This window comes from Rousettus aegyptiacus, unplaced genomic scaffold (assembly GCF_014176215.1).
Source record: "Rousettus aegyptiacus isolate mRouAeg1 unplaced genomic scaffold, mRouAeg1.p scaffold_m13_p_6, whole genome shotgun sequence".
Taxonomy (NCBI): domain Eukaryota; kingdom Metazoa; phylum Chordata; class Mammalia; order Chiroptera; family Pteropodidae; genus Rousettus; species Rousettus aegyptiacus.
Window position 1 is genome coordinate 60,137,022 of NW_023416309.1, and position 20,728 is coordinate 60,157,749.

At 67.2% G+C, this 20,728-nt stretch overlaps 1 protein-coding gene across 10 annotated transcripts in view; it reads right to left on the reverse strand.

The window, feature by feature from the left end:
* Positions 1-20,728, reverse strand: part of CFAP46 (cilia and flagella associated protein 46) — a 64,505-nt gene that overhangs the window by 9,296 nt on the left and 34,481 nt on the right. For 6 of the 10 annotated variants that reach the window (XM_036223119.1, XM_036223122.1, XM_036223118.1 and 3 more), the window contains 17 exons: positions 18,590-18,749; positions 17,183-17,385; positions 16,227-16,418; positions 15,472-15,645; positions 14,237-14,385; positions 13,676-13,774; positions 12,894-13,026; positions 12,006-12,152; positions 11,479-11,679; positions 11,297-11,403; positions 9,981-10,157; positions 8,985-9,120; positions 3,817-4,005; positions 2,883-3,071; positions 1,601-1,735; positions 1,337-1,516; positions 795-965 (listed from right to left, as the gene is read on the reverse strand). In XM_036223119.1, the coding sequence (XP_036079012.1) occupies positions 795-965; positions 1,337-1,516; positions 1,601-1,735; positions 2,883-3,071; positions 3,817-4,005; positions 8,985-9,120; positions 9,981-10,157; positions 11,297-11,403; positions 11,479-11,679; positions 12,006-12,152; positions 12,894-13,026; positions 13,676-13,774; positions 14,237-14,385; positions 15,472-15,645; positions 16,227-16,418; positions 17,183-17,385; positions 18,590-18,749 (2,742 nt within the window). The remainder of the gene's footprint in view (positions 1-794; positions 966-1,336; positions 1,517-1,600; positions 1,736-2,882; positions 3,072-3,816; positions 4,006-8,984; positions 9,121-9,980; positions 10,158-11,296; positions 11,404-11,478; positions 11,680-12,005; positions 12,153-12,893; positions 13,027-13,675; positions 13,775-14,236; positions 14,386-15,471; positions 15,646-16,226; positions 16,419-17,182; positions 17,386-18,589; positions 18,750-20,728) is intronic. The other 4 variants (XM_036223117.1, XM_036223115.1, XM_036223116.1 and 1 more) reach the window with 4 other exon arrangements.

Consider the following 20,728-nt stretch of genomic DNA (forward strand, 5'->3'; position numbering starts at 1 on the left):
CGACTGCCCGGCCCCGCCCTGGGACGGGGTCACGGCTGCACTGGGGACTCACCTGACCCCAGCCGGCTCCCCCACAGGTCCTCTCGGGACACCCCCAAGCCTTCCGCCCCCGACCCCAAGGCTCCTGCCTATTTCCCCAAGGCCCTGGACACGACGGCCCGGGGCGGCCCGCCCCGAGCTGCAGTGGCCACTGCCCTCGCAATGGAGGCCGGCAAGCGCATCTGTGGCCGGACGCTTCGGGCCTGCGCCCCGCACCCCGTCATACAGTCTCGGTGCCGAGGCCCACGTTTCCTCCCCGCCAGCCCCTCCTCCTGCGCAGTCCCCCCTGCGCTCGGTCCGCTCCCCCAGCGGCCCCGCTACGCCCCTTCCGGACCCCCGCGACCTGCCACCTTCCCATGCTTCTGCCTTGAAATCCTAAACCGGCCGCTGTCCGCACTGACCCCTGGGTGCTCCCCTCCCGCCCCCAGACCACGCCTGGTTCACGCACAGACGGCACCGCATCCTCCACGGCCCAGAAGCATGACGCCGCTGTCAGCACCTCCCGGGGTACTGGGCGTCCCCGCTCACGGTGGCGCTGGGGCGCCCATGGGGTGAATCATCCCCCCGGAAGGTAGGGCCGCAGGACACACAGCGCCCTCATGGCACCCAGGCCCTGGCGCTACCCCTTGAGCACTCTGTCCCTATGGCCACCGAGGAGCTGGCAGGGGACTCTCAGATGCCAGCAAGGGGCGGAGCCCGGACTGGGACCCGGCCTCAGGCTCTGGGCGCCTGCCAAGCGTCCCCGACTCGCTCACCTTGGAAATGGCTGCCAGCCTCTGCTGCACGCTGGCAAACAGGCGGGTGGAGGCGCCCGCCCTGCTGCGCAGCTGGTGCTCCAGCTGCAGCAGAGCCGCCAGCTGTGAGCTGCCGGTGTCGGCGGTGGCCGTGAGCAGCACACCCCGCATCGCCTCCGAGGCAGAGCAGCTCTGAAACAGACCACGGGGGTGCGAGGGCCGCGGCTGTCCAGGGCATGCCCCCACGGGGAGCAGGGGCGCAGGGCTGTCCGGCTCCCCTGGCACAAGCCCCTTGGGGACCCCGCAGTCACTACTGCGTCCCAGCACCCACCCGCGGGATGCAGGGGGAGCATGCGGACGGTCCTTTGCTCCCAGCCTGGGGGGCCCAAGGCTTGTGGGCCCAGAGGACGTCAGTCAGGGGCCGGTGCTCAGGGGGCCGTCCAGATGGTGGGCAGCCCCCGGCTTCCGGCTCATGCCCCCCCCCAGGCAAGCACCGCCCTCCATGCAGCCGGCTGGCGGGGCCCCCGGCGGGCAGGAGCACCAGGGCTGGGGCAGAGCCGCACCTGAGCCAGCGCCAGGAACTGGCAGGTGGCCACGGGGTCCAGGGCGCCCACACACTCCACCACCTCCAGGCTGGCGGCCGCCGCCACCTCCAGGAAGCCATTGCCCAGGGCAACCTGCAGGCACTGCAGCAGCACCTCGGACGCCTGCGCCAGGTACCGCTGGGCCAGCGCCAGCTCCCTCTGTGGGTGACACTCAGCTCGGTCTCCGTGGAGGGCACGGGGGGCGGGGCGGGGGGCTGGGGCGGGGGGCCGGGGCTGCCACACCTTCAGGTCGGAGCCTCTCCTGCTGTCCTCCCCCAGGGCTGCCCTGTAGGCCGGCAGGCCACCGGGACGCTGCTCGCTGTCCCCGTCCTCCTGGGCGACCTCCAGACACCTGAGGCTGCTGAGCTCAGCCCCCGCCTAGGGCACAGGAGCCACAGGTCGGCCACAGGCGTCCGCGCACCTGTCAGGCTGGCCAATGGCCCAGCCTCGTGCGGCCCCCGCACACTGAAAACCTCAGCCCTGAAAACCACGCTCCCCGGGCACTGGCACGCGAAGCCGGCGCCTGCCTGCCCGGGGCTCGGGACAAGTGCCCCAGCCGACCCCTGTGGGACCTGACGGGGTGCTCAGGGGGCCTGACGGGGTGCTCAGGGGCGCCAAGGGAGCCGGCCTGGGGGCAGCGGGCCCAGGGCGGAGGGGCAGTCCAGGGTGCATGGGTCACGGAGGGGCGGGCAGGAGGTCTGGCGGGCACGCTTCTTGCCCCCTGGGACTCCGCGCACGTTCCCCGACAGCCCTCCCAGGGGTCTCTGTCAGTGCATCTTGTGGACAGGGCCCTGGCGCAGACAGGAGGTGCTGAGGCTGTGTCTTGGGGCCACCTGTGCAGGCAGAACGAGGGGCCAAAATCCATTGACTTATCCACATGGGCGTCTAGTCCTAGGTCTCAGGGACCCGGGACAGAGTCCACCGGGCACCAGCCCCACCTCGCACAGGGGTGTGGGGCCATCAGCTTGGGGCAGGGTCTTCCGGGTGGAGGGAGAGCCGTATACAGAGGGGATCGGGGCGGTGACATGCAAGGGCAGTGGCTGTCACCAGCTCCATCTGAGAGGCAGGGCTCTCCCACGGGACACCCTGGCCCGCGGGGCGGCCCTGTCGGGCGTGCAGAAGGGTGGGGCCGTGTGTGCCACACGGCTGCTGGGTGGGGGCCTTGGCCCGGCTTCCCGGGACTGCATGTGGGGGGCAGGGCTGGGGGGGTGCATCCGGGTTTTAGCATCTGGGCGCAGGCACACCCCAGACTCCACTGCTGGGGCAGGGAAGACACCAGGGGCCAAGACCTGCTGGACTCCACATCGGGGGCTGGGGCCTGGCGGGCTCTGGGTCCTGCCCTCTGCCACCCACCCCGTCCACTCTCTGCAGTGGGCGTCTCTCCCTCGCCCCACGCGCCCCCCACACCACCCGCCTGGAGGCCTCCTTTCCACCCTCGTTCTCGCGCGCTCAGATGAGCTGTAAATGCTCTGCGTCGGGAGGCACACGTGGCGGTCTGTGACGCACTGAGGCAGGAAGCACGTACCGAGAGGCCGTCCTCCCAGTACAAGGTGGGGCGCACGGGGTCCGTGTGCACCGCCAGCAGGTGCAGGGCCTTCCCGGCCAGGCCCAGGAGCCGGGCGCGCAGCCCCACGCAGCGCGCGCACAGCGGCTGCAGGCTCCCCAGCTGCGCCAGCACGGTGTGGGCCAGCGTCCGCTGCAGCGTAGACCACTTCTTCGGGGACATAAACCGCCCTCCGGTCACCCGCTTCCACCCCAGAAAACGCAGTGGGCCCACCAGCTAACACCCCCCCCCCGGGGACCCGCCCCCAGCGCCCCCGGGACCCGCCCCCAACGTCCCCGGGACCCGCCCCCAGCGCCCCCGGGACCCGCCCCCAGCGCCCCCCAGTGGCGACATCCGCACACGCCGAGAAGACCCCGTGCGTGCGGGGAGGGTGGGGAGGGCCTCCAGGGCCTAGGTGTCTGGAGGGTCACTCATATTTGCTTACAGAACCTTGATTTGGGGGTTCGATGACATACACGTGAGTTTGTATGAAGTTCAATTTTAGGCCTATCTTTGATCCACATACAATTAAATCAAATTTGCTTCATAAGGTATAAAATGTAACAAATTGTTGATGATACCAGTCTGTTTCCTTCAAAACAAATATTTCGCAAGTTAATTTTTTAAAGAAAAGAATTCACCTCATGAACTTTTCTACGTGTCAATTATGTCGTGTCAATAACTAGGCAGAGCAGACTCAGGCCTGGGTGAGGCGCTGTCACGGGCGTGGGAAGCAGCTCCGACATGACCCTGGTTTCCTGGGGCCTCCCCGGCAAGGGTGGAGGTCGCCGGCCCCGGGGGGCGGGGCCGCAACCTCGCAGCTGGAGAACCCGGCCCTTGGGTTCCCGCGGGTTGGCCCTCGGGGCGCCGCGTCGGCCGCGCGGATGGGACGAGGGCCCTGGGGGGCGGGCGTTACCAGGCTGACGGAGGTGTGGTCGCCGGGGCTCTGCAGGTGGCGGGCCAGCAGCTTGTCCAAGGAGCCCAGCCGGAGCTGCCGCTCCTGCGCCTCCTGCCAGGACAGCTGCAGCATGCCCAGGGCCACGTCCACCAGGCCGAGTTTGAGGTCCGCCAGCTTCCTCATCAGCGGCGAGTTCACGTTCTGCAACTGACGCGTCGGGGCGGTGACCGCGGACCGCCTGCGACCGCCCCGCTGGGCCGCCGCCCCGCGCCGCAGCCTGCACCCCCTAGGGGGCGCCGTACACGGGGTCACCCCGCGCCACGAGGTCCACCCGCGCCGCCACGTGCGCCGCGCGCCCCGGGGCCCCAGCAGCGTCCTGCTCATCACTCAGCCCGGGGCGTCACGGGCCCCCGACGTCCGCACCAGGCTGCGGACCGCGCTGCCGCTCGCTTCCGAGGAGCGGCGCGGCCCGACGGACGGGCGGCCCGGCGGACAGGCGGACGCCTGTCACACTCACTCGGCGGCCGGGCGGACGCCCGGCACACCCGCCCGGCACCCCCGCCCGGCACACCCGCCCTGCGCCGCCGAGCGGCTCGCGCCCACCCGCAGGGCGCGCGGGCCCGGTCCCGCCCCCTCCCCACTCGCTCTCGGGGGCGGGCCTGGCCGGAGCCACGTCCTCTCAGGTGGCTTCTCCTTATGCGTATAATTTGCATTTCCCTGACCCACTAAAGAAGTCTGTCCTCTTTCCACACGAATTATTTACCATCTGCCCACCTTCTTTAGAGAAATGTCTGTTCACATTTTTTTATTGGATTTTCTTATTGTGAGTTGTTTGTATGTTCTGTCATATTGATGATTCGCAAATATTTTCTCCCAGGCTGTGACTCGCCTTTCCGTACTCTGAGTAGTGTCTTTTGAAGAGCAGAAGTGCGATGTATCGATTTATTCTTCACAGACGTGCTTCTGAACCTCGGCCTGCGAAGGTGCGGCCCTGTCTCCTCCAGAAGCCTCAGCGCTGGCTTGCCCGTCGCCGCCCACGGCCCAGCCGGCCGGGGTGATTCTCGCCCCTCTGGGGACGTGAACTGCACTTCATCCCCGGGCGCCCAGCGGGCCCAGCACCGTGTGACACACCTGCCCCTCCTCGCCGGATGGGTTTGCGCCTTCGGCTACGTCTACCTCTGTGTGTCTATTTCGGGATTCTTTATTAAGTTTCATTAATCTAACTTTACACTGAAATCTCGATTCCTGCAGCTTTATAATGAGTCTAGACTCAGGCAGTGTGGGGCCTCCGGCTTCGCTTTTGTTATGTGTTCTGCAGTTCCATCTGAATTTCAAAATGGTTTTGTCACGTTCCACTTACAAAGCCTGCAGTTATCTTGGTAAGGACTGCAGATGATTTAGGGGAAAGGTGGCATCTTAGTAACATCCAGTCTTCTGACCCATGAACTTGATGTATTTTCCCACTTAGGTCTTTAATTTTCCATAGCAACGGTTTATAGTTCTCAGGGTACAGGTTTTCACTTTTTTTGATCAAATTTCATTTTTATGTCATCATAAGTGGTATTGTGTAAAATCGTTTGATGTGCGGCTGATCGTTGCCAGCACGCGGAAATGTCAAACTGGCATTCGCACAGGGCTGTCGCACCGCGCGGCCTTGTGCGACGTGCCCGTCCGACCAGCAGCTCCACAGCACGGAGGTTTCAAACTGCTCACAGCGCCTGTGAGCACGGCCGGCCTCACCTCCCTCCTTCCAAACGGGATGCTCTTCCCGGCTTCCACCTGCCTCGCTGAACTGGCGGCCACCGTCCTGCGGGAGGCGTGGAGCGCACGCCCCCTGGTGGCCCCGAGGAAGTGGCTCCTCTCACGTCTGGTGGGACTTCAGCTGGAGCCCTTGGAGCCCTTCGCTAGGTTCAGGATCGGGGAGGTCCCTGCTGGTAAGTCTGCTGAGAGCCCCCTCCCTTTACAATCAGGCCTGGGTGCTGGAGTTTATCGCTCTTCCCGCAGCTGCTGAGATGGCCACATGGGTTTTCTGTATTTATTTCTAAGCATGGTGAGCCAGACCGAAGGGCTGTTGAATGTCAAACCACCCCGGGGCAACCCCAACTGGCGCTGGTGTAGTAGCCTTTTACACACGATTGGATTCACTTTGCTAAAATTCTGTCTGGGATTTCTGCATTTATAATCATGCAGAATAATGGCTGTAGTTTTTGTTTCGGCATCAGAGGAATATTGGCCTCACAGAGCCGGAATGTATCCCTCCTTTTAAACTTTCTAGAAGAGTTTGTGCAGGACTGTCATTTTCTTCCTTAAATGATCAGGTTCCCAGGAAAGCTGCCCGGGCCTGGCGTTTTCTTTGAGCAAGATGTGACTATAGACTGAGTCTCTCCTACGGAGGGAGGGCTGTCCGGGCCACCTGCTTCCTGTGGAACGAGCTTTGGCGGGTCAGGTCAAGGACTTTGTCCCACGTCACCTGTCAACAGGTCAGCGCGAAGCTGCGGCATGGACACCCTCGTCATCCCTTACGGTGAGCGAAGTCCGTGGTGACGGCAGGTCTCCTCTCGAACACTGGTTATGCCGTTCTGCTTTTTCCCTGATCAGTCTGGACAGAAGTTTATCGATTATTTACCTTTTCAAAGAACTAGCTTTTGGCTTCATTGATTTTCCTCTTTTGTCTTCTATTTTACCGGTTTCCACCCTGACCTTCGATTTCCTTGTTCTGCCGTATTCTGCTTTCCTACGGTGGTGGCCGAGGTCAGTGGCCAGGACCCATCCTGCTTCTCACACCGACGCTGACTGGAGCTGCACCTTCCCCCTGCGCTGCATCAAAATTTTTTTTTTTCCCTTTAGTTCAAAAATACTTTCCCTTTTGATTTCGTCTCTGGACCAGTTATCTTGACATATGCTACTTACTTTCCAGTTAGGCATTTCCCACAGCTTTTGTTTTTTTAAAAAAGTTAGATAAGATTGCCATAAAATCAACCATTTTAAAGGGTACAACCCAGTGGCACTCTGCACATTCACGACCTTGTGCGAGCATCACCTCTCTCTACCTCCACAAGGACCCCTGAGCCCATGTGATGGCCACACCCCACAACGCCCCCATGCTACCCCCGCCTGCTCCCTGCCTCGTGGACGCCCGCCGCCCGCCCTTCGGCCTCTTGACCCCCACGTCCGTTCCGCGTGGGCTCAGTGCACGCCTCACACGCCCTAAGCCCCTGCACACTGACTGAGCCTCGTTTTATGTTTCGGTCCAGAGCAAGGAGCGCACAGGAAAGGCCCCACTGCTGCGGGGTGTGGGGACGTGTCATTGTCGGGCCAAGTTGTCGACAGCGTTCCAGCCTTGCCGGGCCTTGGCCGGTTTTCCGTCTGCTCGTCCCCAGCGCAGCTGCAGCGCCGTCTGCTCCCCGCTGTGACGCCGACGGGTCTCGCCGCATTTCCCTGGAAGCGTCGTCAGCTGCAGTGTTTGGAACGCCAGCCCTTGGGGTCGGTCACCCCCTCACGTCACGGCATGCACGCTCGGTCTCGGTGACGCTGCTGGGGAGCCCGCCCCGTCTGAGGTCCACGCAGCTGCTGCGGCTCGCGACGCGGGTCGTCTTCCGCTTCGAGCGGCTTTCCCGCAGCCGGCAGAGCGGGGCTTTGCTTTGTTACACAGTCCGACAGGCTCCGTCCCTTCACTGGGGGGCCGGTGCGATTCGGGGCGATTCGGGGCGATTCTCGGCAGGGTTAGGGCGTCATCCTGCTGCGCGGCCTCTTGCCCCACCCGCCCCTGGCTCTCCCCCTCCCCTCCTCTGCTGCCTTCCTGTGGCACGAGTGAGGAACCTGCCTTTCCCTCTCCCTCCTTCCGTGGGTGGCCAGGCCCCCCGGCGCCTCTGCCGTTGCCTCCGGGGTTCGGCACGAGACACCGCTTCACGCGGGGCGCGGACGTCCTCGCTGCTGCTGCGGTCACTCGTTCCATTTTCACACGGGTGAGACGCCGTTCCGCTTTTTTATTAAATCGCCAATTTCCTTTCAAAGAGACTCAAATCGTGAGCGAAACCGGTGATAAACTTCCTACGCTCTCGTCGCCGGGCAGACGTGTCCCCAGGCACCCCGGTCCCGTGCTGCGGGGGTCGGGGGGTGGCGCCAGCGCTCCGGGAGCTGACACCGCCTTCGTCTTCGGCGGGCGCTCTGCGGGGGGCAGGCCGCCAGGCCGCCAGGCCCGTCCCCGCGCCTCGCGGACGCTGCCTCACCGCCGGCTCCCCTGCGTCGCTCCGGACACCTGTTCTGAGTTTGGGAACCTGAGTCGCGGTTCTACACCACCCCGTCAGCGCCGTGTCCTGGTGCATTCCTAGTCACGGTTCTTGGACTTGGGGTTCACTGGGCTTCTTGGATCTGTCGGTGGAGAGCGACTTTCACATTTGGAAAAATCTCGGCCATCGCGTCTTCAAACCCCGCAGCGCGCGCCTGCTGCTCCGCTCCCGGCCGCAGTCGCACCCGTGTTCGCGCACGTCGACGGCACCTTCCCCCTCTGCCGGTCTCCCTTCCTCTCGTCCGCACGGCCCCGGCTGCCGCCGTCTCTGCCACGGGCCCCGCGCGCACCCCTCCTCTCCCACCCTTAAAAGGTCACGTGCGGCCTCCTCGTCGCACGGCCGGCAGGCCGCCTTCACCTTCTGCACGAGGACACGGCCGCCATTGCTGTCCTAATGCCCTTGGCCTCCACCCCAGCGCCGGGTTCTCCGCCCGTCTGCGCGGCTGACGTCTGGCTGTCTGCGAGACGCCGGGAGTGCCGCCATGCTGTGCTGGGCGTGGGGGGCTCCCGCGTGTTTCTGACACCTTGCTCGGCGACAACAAGGACTCGGAGTGGTGCTCGCCCAGGGCTAACGGTCCCAACTGAGACAGAGCCCTCTGCCTGCCTGGGGCTCCGGGGGCCGTGCGGCTGCCCGGCCGGCCGGTGGGGCAGCAGGTGCTGGCTGGCCCTGAGCGAGCGCCGGGCAGCCCCGCCTCGGCGGCGCCCTCCCAGCCCGTGCCGCTCGCTCCCCAGACGGCCACGGGCCGGCCCCTGCGCACTCCGCAGCCGCCCGTCGGGTCCCGTCCTACAGGGCAGAGTCGTGCTCTGCCCAGCCCCCAGCCGCAGCCCCCGATGCTGGCCCTCCCGGGCTCCCCGGGCCCCCCACGCAGCTGGGGCCCTGCCTGGGGCCCACACTCACGTCCTGAAGCGGCAGGAAGCCTTGGACCCGCTGGAGCAGCGCCTCCAGCTCCACCACGGCGCCCTGCGCCAGGCCGTGGGCCTCCAGGTACCGCGCCGCCCTGTGCTCCTCGTTCGGCTCGCTCAGGGCGCACAACCTGCAGGGGCCGAGAGCGGGGCTGGCGGCCACGTCGCACGCCCCGCCCGGGAGACACTCCGCACCACACGCCCCGCGCACGCCGACCCCCGCCGCCGCCGGGGGCTGCCCCCACGCGGCCCCATGACGCCCAGCACACACCCTCTGCCGCCCGCCACCACTGTGGTCACACCCCGCAAGAGCCCAGGTCGCTGTCCCTCATCGTTCACACGTGACCTGCTTGCTGGGCTCTGAAACGCTGGGTACCACCAGGCACGTGGGGGGCCAGGGCAAGGGGACGGCGCTGCGGAGGCCGAGCTCTGTCCCTCTGCGGGGCGGGGGCGGCCCAGGGCAGAGGGGGCTCGGGCCGGCCTCGCCCTCCTGGGACCGGCGCCCGCGTGAGCAGGCGGGGGCGACAGGCCTGTGCCTGGGCGGCCAACACGCGAGGCGGGCGGTGGCGTGCACGTGCCCCACGTGCGAGCCCCGCGGGTGGCGTGTGCCGGCTGATGCCCACGTGTGCGGGGCGCTGGGAGGTGCTGCTCTCCGGGCTGGGGGGCGGGGGCCGAGGCGTGCGTCTGCATGTTCACGGCGACTGGGCAGGTGGGACGGAGAGGGGCGGGACGGAAGTGAGGGCGCCGCGGCGAGCGTCACTGGGACCCCCCGGGGGGCCACAGGGCTGGGGCAGCACGAGGCCCTGTCAGGGCCCAATGACGGGGGGAGAAGGGGCGCTGGCCACGCGGGGGGCGGGGGAGGGGCGTGTGGCCCCCGGCAGGGCCGAGCTGAGCTGACGTGGCCGGGGGACTCGGGAGGGCCGGCGGCCGTCCCAGCACGCCTGGGAGGGACCGTCCCCGTGGCGGGCGGCCCGGTGGCAGGACTGGTCACCTCTTTATCCTTGCGCGTTCCAGTTTTATGTCTGCACAGCTCTTTCTGCAGCCGAAGCTGGCGAACTTCTTCTCAAGCTCCAGCAAGCGGCCGTCCAAATCGCTCAGCAGGGCCGGGCCGCGGGAGAGCTCCCCGTCAGCCGGCTCCTGGGCGAGCTTCACCTGGAGCCTCAAGTACCTGCCGGGGAGGGGGCTCCGCTTAGGCTCCAGGATGACACCCACCACCCACGCGGCCGCCTGCGCCTGCAGCCGTGATGCCAGACGCGACGCTGTCAGGACCGGCTCTCGAAGACCACGACTCCACGGTCACGTGTGCCGCTCAGCCCGGTGGAAAGCGCAGCCCCCCCCCCACGGGTGCCCACCCACTGGGACATTCAGATCGACTCTCCCAAATGACTGGAAGGTGGGGACTCAGTGACCAGCCCAGGAGGTGGGGACAGAACGGCATTAGCAGCTCCCTCGCCAACAGAAAGGAGGACCTGACAAAGAAGCGGTGGAAAACGGAAAAACCAGAGTGAAACAGAACCCGCCGTTAGGCTGATAGAACAAACGGTGCTGCTCTGAAAAGGCCCGTTAACTGGGGATCTGCAGCTGCGATTTCGAGGAGGCCGCGCAGACAAACGGCGAGGGGACAGACCTCGGAGGCGGCCTCCGTAAAAGCCACGCGGAAGGCCATGGCCGTTCACACTGATGGCCAAAGCCAGAGGAAACCGCTTGCTAGAGAGCATGGACCACCAGCAAGACAGCTCCAAAACGAGCTGAACCCGAGAGATGGACAGACGGACAGTCCTGTAGGAAACAGCGCTGCTGTTCCAAGCACTGCCCAGACCGGCGGGGACCCCCTGGAGGTGCCTGCGGACGCACACGTGGCTGGGGACAGCAGCCGAGCATGGGCCCAACTCGGCCAAGTGGCCGCGGCCCCAACGGCCCCTCACCTGCCCAGCAGGGCCGGTCTTTGGAGGGCCCCCAAGAAACCACTGCTGTGCTTGGTGGGAGACAAAGGAAGCACGGGCCACGACGAGGCCGCCTGCACCGCAGTCCCAAGAGGCGGCAGGCTGGACAGGAGGAGACGCCGCCCCAGAGCCCACGGCCCGAGGCGAGGCCCCAGCCGTCCTGAAGCCGCCCTCCCGAGTGGCTGTGACACGCTGTTCCTCGAGAGGGTCTGAGGACGCATGGGACACGCCAGAGGCTTCTGCAGCGGGGAGAGGGTGTGGCTGTGTGGCCCTCATCACGTGACTCCTGGGGCTTCCCAGGCTGGAACGGATGGAGGAACGGAGCCCTGGCTTCCGTGGGACTGACAGCTCCTACGGGCCTCACCTGGCTTCCAGGTCTGCGGTCATGAACTCCAGCACGGGCGTGCGGTTGGGTCTTTCCTTCTTGAGAATGTTGAAGGTCTCCACGAGCTTCTGAAACAGCTGGCAGACCTGAGGGTGGCCGCGCCCCGGCGTGAGTGGGCGCCTGCCCTCCGGACCCCGCCCCGGCGGCCCGCCACTGCTCACCACCGTCTCTGCTCCCTCCGTCCCCAGCGACAGCAGCGCGTCCGCCAGCGTCAGGCTGGAGCTGTACCAGAAGTCCTCGCCGCCCCCCAGAAGCCGGGCCTGCTCCACCAGCCTCCTGGCCTGCTCGTGGTTTCTCTCCTTGTTCGCCAGCTGGGCGAGCAGATGCAGGCACCGCGACTGCGCACAGGGGTCTTCGAGCTCCTGAAGGAGGTGTGTGCGTGTGGCCTCAGCGTGGGGCGGGAGGGCGGAGCCGCAGGGACGCAGGAGGAGAGAGGGGCGGAGCCGCCGTCGGGAGCCGGCCCTCCAGCTCACTGGCCGAGGGGCCAAGACGAGGCCAAGGCAGGGCGAGGGCACGAAAGAAACCCCCCAGAGAACTGGGCCCACGGAGGGGAGTCGGACGGGCCTCCAGGAGGAGGGTCCAAACGCTGCTGCCGAGCCCGCCGGCCCTCTCCACGGGCAGCATCTCAGCTGCGGCATCGGGGGACGCAGAGAGGCCCGCGGTCCAGGGGCCTGGGCAGGGGCCTCACCTGGAAGGCCTGGTACGCCTCCGACAGCAGCAGCCTCGCGGGCTGGTACAGGTCCATCTGGAGCAGGACCTCCGCTTTGAGGGTCCACAGCTGGGGAAGGGACGTGCCATCCAGGCCTCTCCCGGTCTCTCCGTTTGTCTTCATGATCTGCGGGAGGCCACAGCCCGTGCCACCTCTGACCCCGGGGCCGGCGGCTCCTCCGGCAGAGGGGCGGCGTCCGTGGGGCGCCGCACTCTCCTCCGCGAACCCCCTCCCTGGGCCGTCCTCCCGCCCGCCCCGCTCACCAGCTGTGCGGAAGCGGGTCCTAGGCCCCCCCACCCCCCCACCCCGCGCTCCCTCAACTAGACTCACTGCTCCCTGCGCCCTCTCGTGTCCAGGCGGCACCCCGACCGGCGTGGGCAGGCCACTGAGCTCTTGCAGCTCAGCGAGATGCACAAAGACCCCACAGTACGGGGTGCAGGCCACATGCTGCACCTGTCCTGGGGGACAGGCCCGCACGCCCCCAGCTCTGGGCTGCTGCCCCCCACCACACCTGCGAAGTGCTGGCTGTGGGGCTCGCGACGGAGTCCCAAGTGCAGCTCTCCCGCAGGGACAGCGCCCTCTGACTTCAGAGACTGGCAGCTGGGGGCGGGTCCTTGCCAAAGTGGCCCCACTGTGTGGGGGGAGGGCCGAAGAGGGCCACTTTCAGGGACCCTCTGTGCCGCCCCAGCTGGCTTCTCTGCCCTACTGAGCAGGCCCCTGGGGACTTCAGGCCCGCAGGAAGGGGACGCAGTCCACCAGTCCTTGGCTTTCCCAGGATCCCTGACACAGGCTCTAGCACAGCTCCGGCCGCCCCCCGCCCCACACTGGGCCAGGGACCAAGGCGTGCTTCCGGTGGACAGAGGGCACCTTGTCCTTTGCCAGCAGGGGCTTCATCTCCGCTGGCGGCACAGCGCTTTGCCGACGGTCCAGCGCCGGCAGACTCTCCTCTAACAGTGGCTCCCGGCCCTTTTCCTTTCTCAAGGCAATTTCTTTCCTGCAGCTGACACAAGTGACACAGGCAGCACCGTGAGGAAACCTAACGGCCAAGAGACACCTGGAATCGTTCAGTTTCATAAGTGATCAGGGAAATACAAGTTGAAGTGGCTCCTGGAGGCCACCGCTCACTCACGTTTACGAAGATTAAAACGTGCCCACGCCCTGGCCGCGCACATGGCCTCCACATGCCGGCCTCCAGCCCTGCCCCCTCCTGGATTGCAGGCGCCTGCGCCGGCCTGTGACACCTGCCCTGCCTTCAGGTCGCGTCCAGGCCAGCGTTCCGCCCCGCCCACGAAGGCCAGGCCGAGGCTCCCCGCCACCGCTGCCTCCCAGACAGACGTCTGCGTGCACCTTCCCTCGGCTCCGCCTCCCCACTGGACCCCGCTGGTGCTCGTCCTGTGTCCCCCACTGCCACGGCCCCACCCCGGGGGTGCCCGCACACTGGAGGGGTCAGCAATCACCCGCGCCCCAGCCCCCGATGCCCACGCACTGGCCCCTGGCCCAGGCGCTCCCCACGCCCCGCTGGGCAGGCATGGTGGGACAGCGGCCTGGGGCTTGAGGGGACTCGGCTCCCCCCGCCCCGCATGCCCTCGTCTGTGCCGTCGCAGGAGGGCGAGCGGCAAGGAGGAAGCCGCGGCCCACGCCGAGCACACCTGGCCTGCTCTGTCTCGCCGATGTAGGCCTGGCCCACCGCCTCCTCGTGCAGAGCAGCTGCCTCCCTCAGCGTCAGGTCGGAGCAGACCAGGGCAAGTCTGCGGGGCGACAAGCAGCGTCAGGCCGTCACGCAGGACGCAGCAGGCCATCGGGCTGCACTGCGCTCGCTGCACTGGAGCAACACAGGTGAACGAGAAACGCAGCGTGTACTTGGACATTCTGAATAGTTCTTAAAGCTAAGCAAAAACACCAGGGAGAAACACCAGGGGGTTCCAGCAAACACCCCGGGGGAAAGCCGCGGGGTTGGCCCGCACGTGGCTCAGGGCGCGCCCAGGCTCAGCGCCGCCTCGCGGGCCAGGCAGTCGGGGGCTCTGACGTACGCGACACTAGCTTCAGGCGTGCGACGCGGGGGCCTGACGCCTCTGTCCCTGGGACGCGCCCCCTCGCCGCGTCTCGTGACGACCCGTCCCCGTGCTGCTTATTCAGAGAGGGTCTGACGCTCACAGAGACGCACACAGACACGACAGCCTGTGCCCCGGAGATAAACCGGCCGCACTGACCGGAGGTGGTAGAGGTCCTCCAGGGTCTTGCTGCCCACCACGCAGGCCGAGATCAGCACGCCCAGCTGCAGGACCGGGATGGTGAGCTGGCACAGGGACAGCTTCTGCAGGACCGTGACCAGCTGGTCCAGGTAGTGCAAAGTGTACATCTGCACAACGACAACGCACCCGGTCAAGGGGACGGGGGCTGGCCGCCAGCTCGCGGGCTCTGTCCCAAAGAGCCCTGTCCTCGGGTGCCTGGCACGTGGCTGGCGTCCAACTAGTGTCTGCCAAACGACGGGACGAACGTGTGCCCCCTCTGCTCTCCTTCACTGAGCGCTTTCGCTGTGTCACATGCGACCGCCTGTCGTCCCCACGCTGAAGGACAAAGACGCACACGAAACCACCCACCACGCAGGGGGCACCAAGACACGGCGGCCTCGTCCGCGAGAGCCGCGAGCCGGAGACAGCGCCCGCGTCCTCCGACAGTGGACTGGACGGTCGGCTATGGCCTAGCTCGTGACGAAACGCGCTGACGCAGCGATGGGGACAAGCTGCAGAGCCACGGACGAGTGCCGAGTCGAGGCAGCGAATGCACGGCGTCACACGCGGGTGACGAGAGCCGGGGAGCACTGGCGCGCTCAAGGACGGCGCCCCGGCCCCGGCCCCCGTGCACGCGCCCCTGCAGGTGTGACACGCTGAGGTCCTGTAGGGCCCAGGCGGCCCCCGTTGTGACATGGGCCCCAGAAGGGGAGGCCCACAGACACGTGACAGAGGAGGTGGCGGCCACGTGCCCAGAGACAGAGACGGAGGCCACGCTGCCACGTGCCCAGGAGCACCTGGAGCCCCAACAGCTGGAGGCGGCAGAGGGAGCGTGGCCCCGGCCCGGGGGCCGTGACGCTGGACTCGCGGCCTCCGAACTGTGGGAATGACCCTGGCCATGGGACACGGACACACACTGGTTTTCACCGCTAGGGGCCTCACCTGGGTGTTGAGGGCCTGAGCAGAGGGGGGTGTTTCTCACACTAGTGCCGAGGAGAGCACGCTGGGGGGCGGGGGAGGGGCCCACGGCGTGTCCTGGGCTGACGGTGACACAGAGGTGTCTCCTTAACACGCCACCAAGCTTAGTGGTCACGTGCCTCTCGCGGGCACAGCTCCCAGCACGGAGCGCTGGCCGGGGCTGCAGGCTGAGGAGGTGGGGCGGCAGCAGCGTGGGCTGGCCAGCTCCGCGGCCGGGACGACCCGGGCTCACTCACCGGCCGCTGGATGCTGGACGCGTTGACGGTGAAGTCACTCTCGTCCTGTGAGAACACACCTGCCGCCTCCTCGGGGCACGAGTACACGGCCCACTCCTCCACGCTCCCCGGCAGGCCCAGCTCTGTGGTGGGAGCTGGGGGCTGGCTCTGCGCAGCAGGCGGACGCAGGACCTGCTTTCACAAGAGCAGTGGAGTGGTCCAGGCGGCCCGCTGGGGCGGACGGGTCGGGGGCCCGTCTGCACTCCCCCGGGCCCTGTGGCTCGGGGAGCCCTCCGAGATCCAGGCTGGCGGTGCTGCATGGAGCCATGGCCCACGCACGCTCTGACCTCACCTGCCAGGGAGCGTGACCTGACGCCTTCGGCCCCTGCACAGCCAGAGTCCCAGGGGACCCCAGGCCATGCCCCACACCCCCACCCCGGCTGTGCTCAGGAGCCCGCACGAGTCTGAGCTCTGGGGCTGGGCGGAGAGTGCCACCGGCCGATGGCTGCAGGTGCACCGCTGGGTGGCCACGCAGGTCCTGGGAGTGAGCGGGCACGGCCGCACCGGGGGACCCACGCTGCCCTGCCCCGCCCCCCAGGGCCCGGCGTGATGTGGGTACCTGGCGCGGGGACTTGCTCTGGCAAGGCGTGGCCCTCGGGAGGAGGCAGACCCCCGAGTGGCCCTAAGGCGGCAGTGGAGTGCGCAGAGGGAGGGCCGTCACTGCAGGTGGGGCGGGGCGCGCCCTGGGCCCGGGGCCTCCGGGGGAGGCCACCTACCTGCTTCGGGCCCTTGTCCTCCCCTCTGTCCTTGTCCTTCCCTCTGTCCTTGTCCTTCCCTCTGTCCTTGTCCTTCCCTCTGTCCTTGTCCTTCCCTCTGTCCTTGTCCTTCTTAGGCAGCAGCAGGTTGGAACTAGCGGCTGCTGCAACTCTGCTTTCTGAGAGTAACTTTCCCGCCCTCGATAGGGACACCTGGGGAAACGGAAGCCGTGGCTCTAAGCGCAGACCCCAGCCCCCTCCCACAGGCTCGGCCCGGAGGGCGGGTCGTTGACCCCAAGGCTCGGAGCCGCCTGGAGTCCACCCGGCTGCCCTGGGCGTGCAGAGGTGGCTGCAGTGTCTGTGATGGGCGGGACACCGGCTGGCCCTCCTCCGCACACAGGACACTGGGCAGGGGGGACACAGCGTGGGGCTGGCCCTCCAAGAGGCCTGTGAGTGAGGTGGCTCATTGTCTCTACTTAAGGACGCATTTCCGAAGTCCTCCCAAAAGGGCCTTAAATGACTGTCGTGGAACGAGGGCCTGGGGTCAAGTCACGTCCCTGCCCAAGGCGGCACGTCTGCTGTCCCCGGCACGTTCCTGGGGGCAAACCTGCCCTCAGAAGAAAGGGCAGTCCTGGCAGACTCTCCTGCGGGGGGCACTGCCTGCACAAGGTCCCCGAGAACGGGAAGCCACCAAGAGCTCCCCAGGGGCCCCTGTAAGAGTGGTATAGAAGGGGCAGCAAGAGGGCCATGCAGTGGAGTGGGAGAGAAGATTCTGGAAGCCCTACAGCAGAGAAGACACAGGCTTTGGCCAACTGTCCGCTCCATGCACAGCGGTGGGGGCAACCTTGCCAGGCTGGTCCTGGGGTGGCAGGGATGAGGGGGGAGGGTTGGAGGGGGGGCGGGGAGGGCCGGGGTGTTGAAGGCCGACGGACAGGAGGGAAATGGCAGGGCCGTGGGGCTCTGACCCCGCCCCTCACCTGCCAGATGCGCTTCAGGAGCGTGCAGGCCACGAGGCAGTCCTCCTCGCAGGCGGGGCTCGGCCACGCCATCAGGGCCAGCAGGGTGTGGGCGCGGGCCAGCGCCTCCAGCTGCCGCACGCTGTGCAGCTTCTCCAAGGAGACCGTCCCCGTGTCCTCGCACTCCGGGCTCTCGGGAGGCGCCTGCGTGGGCGGAGGCTCCCCTGTGGGACCAGGTGCCTGAGTGGGCGGGGCTCCCCGTGGCCCGTGAGCTCCAGGCTTGGCCACGCCCTCTCTGTCCCAGACCTTCGGCCACTGGGCAGCTGCCCGCCCAGTGCCCATCGCCTTGGGGAGGCGCGCCAGCCGTGCTGGGGCCGCAGTGGCTGTAGGGACGGCGCCCGGGGCTTCCCCTTGGGGTCATGTGCTGGGGTGCTGTGGCCATGCCCCTGGGGGGCAAATGAAGGAGGCTGCCTGGCCTCCTGGGCTCTAGGGTTTCCTCGTGGGGGTGGGAGCAAAGGTCCCCCCCTCCCCCCGCATTGGCCACCCGGCGGCTGGTCGGAGATGGACGTCCCCACTCGCCCCTTCCTGGCTGAGTCCTGCAGCCCAGAAGGGGCCCCCTCGGCTCCGGTAGGGCTGGCCCAGGCCTCTCTGGGCCCAGAGTGCCAGTCCCGCGGGGAGTCCCTCTCTGGGCAAGCCCGCTTGTGGGGGCAAGACCTGGACAGGAACCCAGGGCCCCCCCTCTAAAGGCCAGCAGCCTCCACCTCCCCTCCACTCCCACGCGCCCTCCCCCTGGGCCGGTTGTGGGGGCGGGGCATGCAGTCCGCCCTGCCTGAGGCCGGGGGGACCAGGCCAGCTCCGTGCCCGCTCTGGCAACACCGTGCAGAGTCTCCCGTTTCCTTCAGCCAGGTGGACTCCTGGCGGGTGTCCATGGTCCCCACAGAGTGGGGCTCGTGTTCTTGGGGCTACCTCTTGGTCCCCTAGCCCAGCCCGGCAGAGGTCAGTCCACTTGGAATGCGCGCCCCAAGGCGAGTCCTCAGCCCGCTGGCTGTCAGCACCCCTGGGTGCTCCACTGCCCTGGTGGCCCACCCCCGATCATGGGGTACCCTCAGGCCTAAGCCCCCAGGATCCCGGCTCCCCACTCAGCAACACCTTGCCCAGCAAAGCCCCTTGCACCCAAGCCAAACACTTCTGTGGCCTCCACTCACGGTTGGGTCTGCGAGGGGGCTGGGGCACCTCTGGCCTGAGCCTGAAGCCACCTTGGCTCAGAACTGCCTCGGGGCAGAGGGGCGGCTGCCACAGGCCTCATGCTGAGAGAGCACCCTCCCTTGACTGCCAACCTTCCCTGAACCGAGTGGACGTGTCAGCCAAGGGCAATCCGTGCCCAGGAGCAGGGGTAGGCGCTGCCAGTCCCCAGCTGCATCGCCTCACCTGCTGGCTCAGGTGTGTCCTTGGCAGGTTTCATCCCCAGCAAGATGTCGATGGCCCAGTTCAGGTGGAAGGTCACGTCTTCGATGGGGAACTGCCGGTGGTACAGCCACTCGCTGAATTCCATGATGTAGTCGACCTTCTGCCACTCGCTCTCAGGCGTCTGCGGGGCAGACGGGGCCAGGTGGTGGAGCTCAGCCAGCCCCTAAGACCCAGAACCGCAGGCCCCACCCCGACAACGCAGCGCCCTCTCGAAGCAGGCGGGTGCATCTTCGCCCTGTAATCAGGACGCGCCCCCGCAGGCGGGGCTTCCTTTGCTGTCTGGGCTGGCCAGGACCCCCAGGCGTGGATGAAGCACTTATGCAGCGAGCATGCCAGGACAGTGAGCCCAGCACAGTCCTCAGGGGCCTTCTGCTCCCTGTGGGCCCCGCCCGCCCTGCCCAGCCCCTCACAGACCCTGCATGTCCCACCTGCCACCCAGAGCAGGCTCCGCAGCTCACTCTTTCCCCGTGTGGGCCCCCAGGCCCTTGGGGAAATGTGTGTGTGAGCCTTTACTGAGTCAGTTCTGAGGTTAGCCGAGCTCCAGACAGCAGGGAGCATGCGGCCGGGTCTTATGTGTACCCCCAGAGCCCCGTCCGTGCCTGGCCTGGCCAGTGAGGGCCGCGCAGTGGGCAAAGCCAAGGCCAGGCTCCCAGCCCTCACAGAGCGGGGGTGCTCCCCACCCACGCCCCGCACACTCCACCCTGTGCCTCGCACCTTGGGGGAACTGGCGGCGAGGAGAGCAAGGAGGAGGGGCGGGGGAGGAGCAGGAGTTTGCCTTGGGGGTGCTGGGCTAAGTGCTGGAAAGGCAGCTGCGTGCAACCAGCAGCAGACACATGAGGTCACCTGGAGGGACGTCGCGGCTGGAGACTCAGTCATGAGGAAGAGCCATGTGGAGGTGGCACGTGGCCCAGGCCAGTGGCTGAGACCACCAGGGCGGGGACAGGAGGCGTGGGGGCGACTGTCAGAGACTTAAACGTAAGAGCTGAAACTGGGAAACTCGTGGAAGAGAAGGTGGTGGCTGCGGCCTTGGATCCCGCAGCGGCTTCCCAGGCAGACCACCAGCGACAAGCGGAGGCCCAGGCGAACCGGCCCCGTCAGAACTGGACCGTGGCGCTGCACCAACAGGAAGTGAAAAGCCATGAGGAGCAGAACCCGCAGAACGAGAGAAAAAGTCAACAAGTCCTGCCTACATGTGACGCGGGACTCGTGTCCAGACGCACAACGAACTCGGCGATGGAGAACAAATGACGTTTAAAAATGAGCAAAAGCTGCGCGGGCACATGCCCAAGCGGCCGGCAAGCGCGAGAGTGCCGTGTGCGCCCCCCGCACCAGGCGGCGGCGCTCGCGGCCACGGGGCCGGCCGTGGACACCGCCCCTCGCACAGCGCGGCGGCGACGCCGCCCCCGGGAGCCGCTGCCGACACGTCTGCGGGGTCCTCGGGGCTCGGCGCGGAGGCGCGTGCGCCCGGAGCCCCGCTCCTGGGGCTGAGCCTGCGGCGGGTGAGACGTCACGGCCCGCAAGACGGCAGGGGGTGGGGCCCACGCGGGGGCCGCGCGCGGCCTGCGGTGCGTGTGCGCGAGGACGACCCGCCGCGGCCCCGCACGCGCGCCCGAGCGGCACGCGCCCTCGCGCTCAGCGCGCACGCCGTGCACGGGCGGCCGGCTGGCGGCCGGGGCGCACTCGCCGCGCGCGCCCCCTGCTGCTGCTTCGCGCTCCGGCTGCTCTGTGCGGTGACCGCTGTGCAGGCTGGTGTCCCCGCAGCCGCGGGCTGCACCGCGCGGCCCGGCTCGGTTCTGTCAGTCCCCTGCGCTGCTCACGCGCTGACGGAATCACCTAGCACAGCAGCTTTCAGGACGGGTCCCCGTCATCAAGTGGCACGTGACGCACATGGATGTTTGCGGCAGGGCTGTTTACAGTCGCTGGAGAACGGAAACACGAGTGCCCATCGACAGGACATCGCCGGTCCACTCGGCGGAACCTCTCTCAGCCACAAGGACAAAGCGTCGACACACGCCATGACACCGCGAAGCCCGGAAACCTCACACGAAGTGAAAGCGGCCGTCGCGGAGACACGCCTTATCTGGCCCCATCTACGCGAAA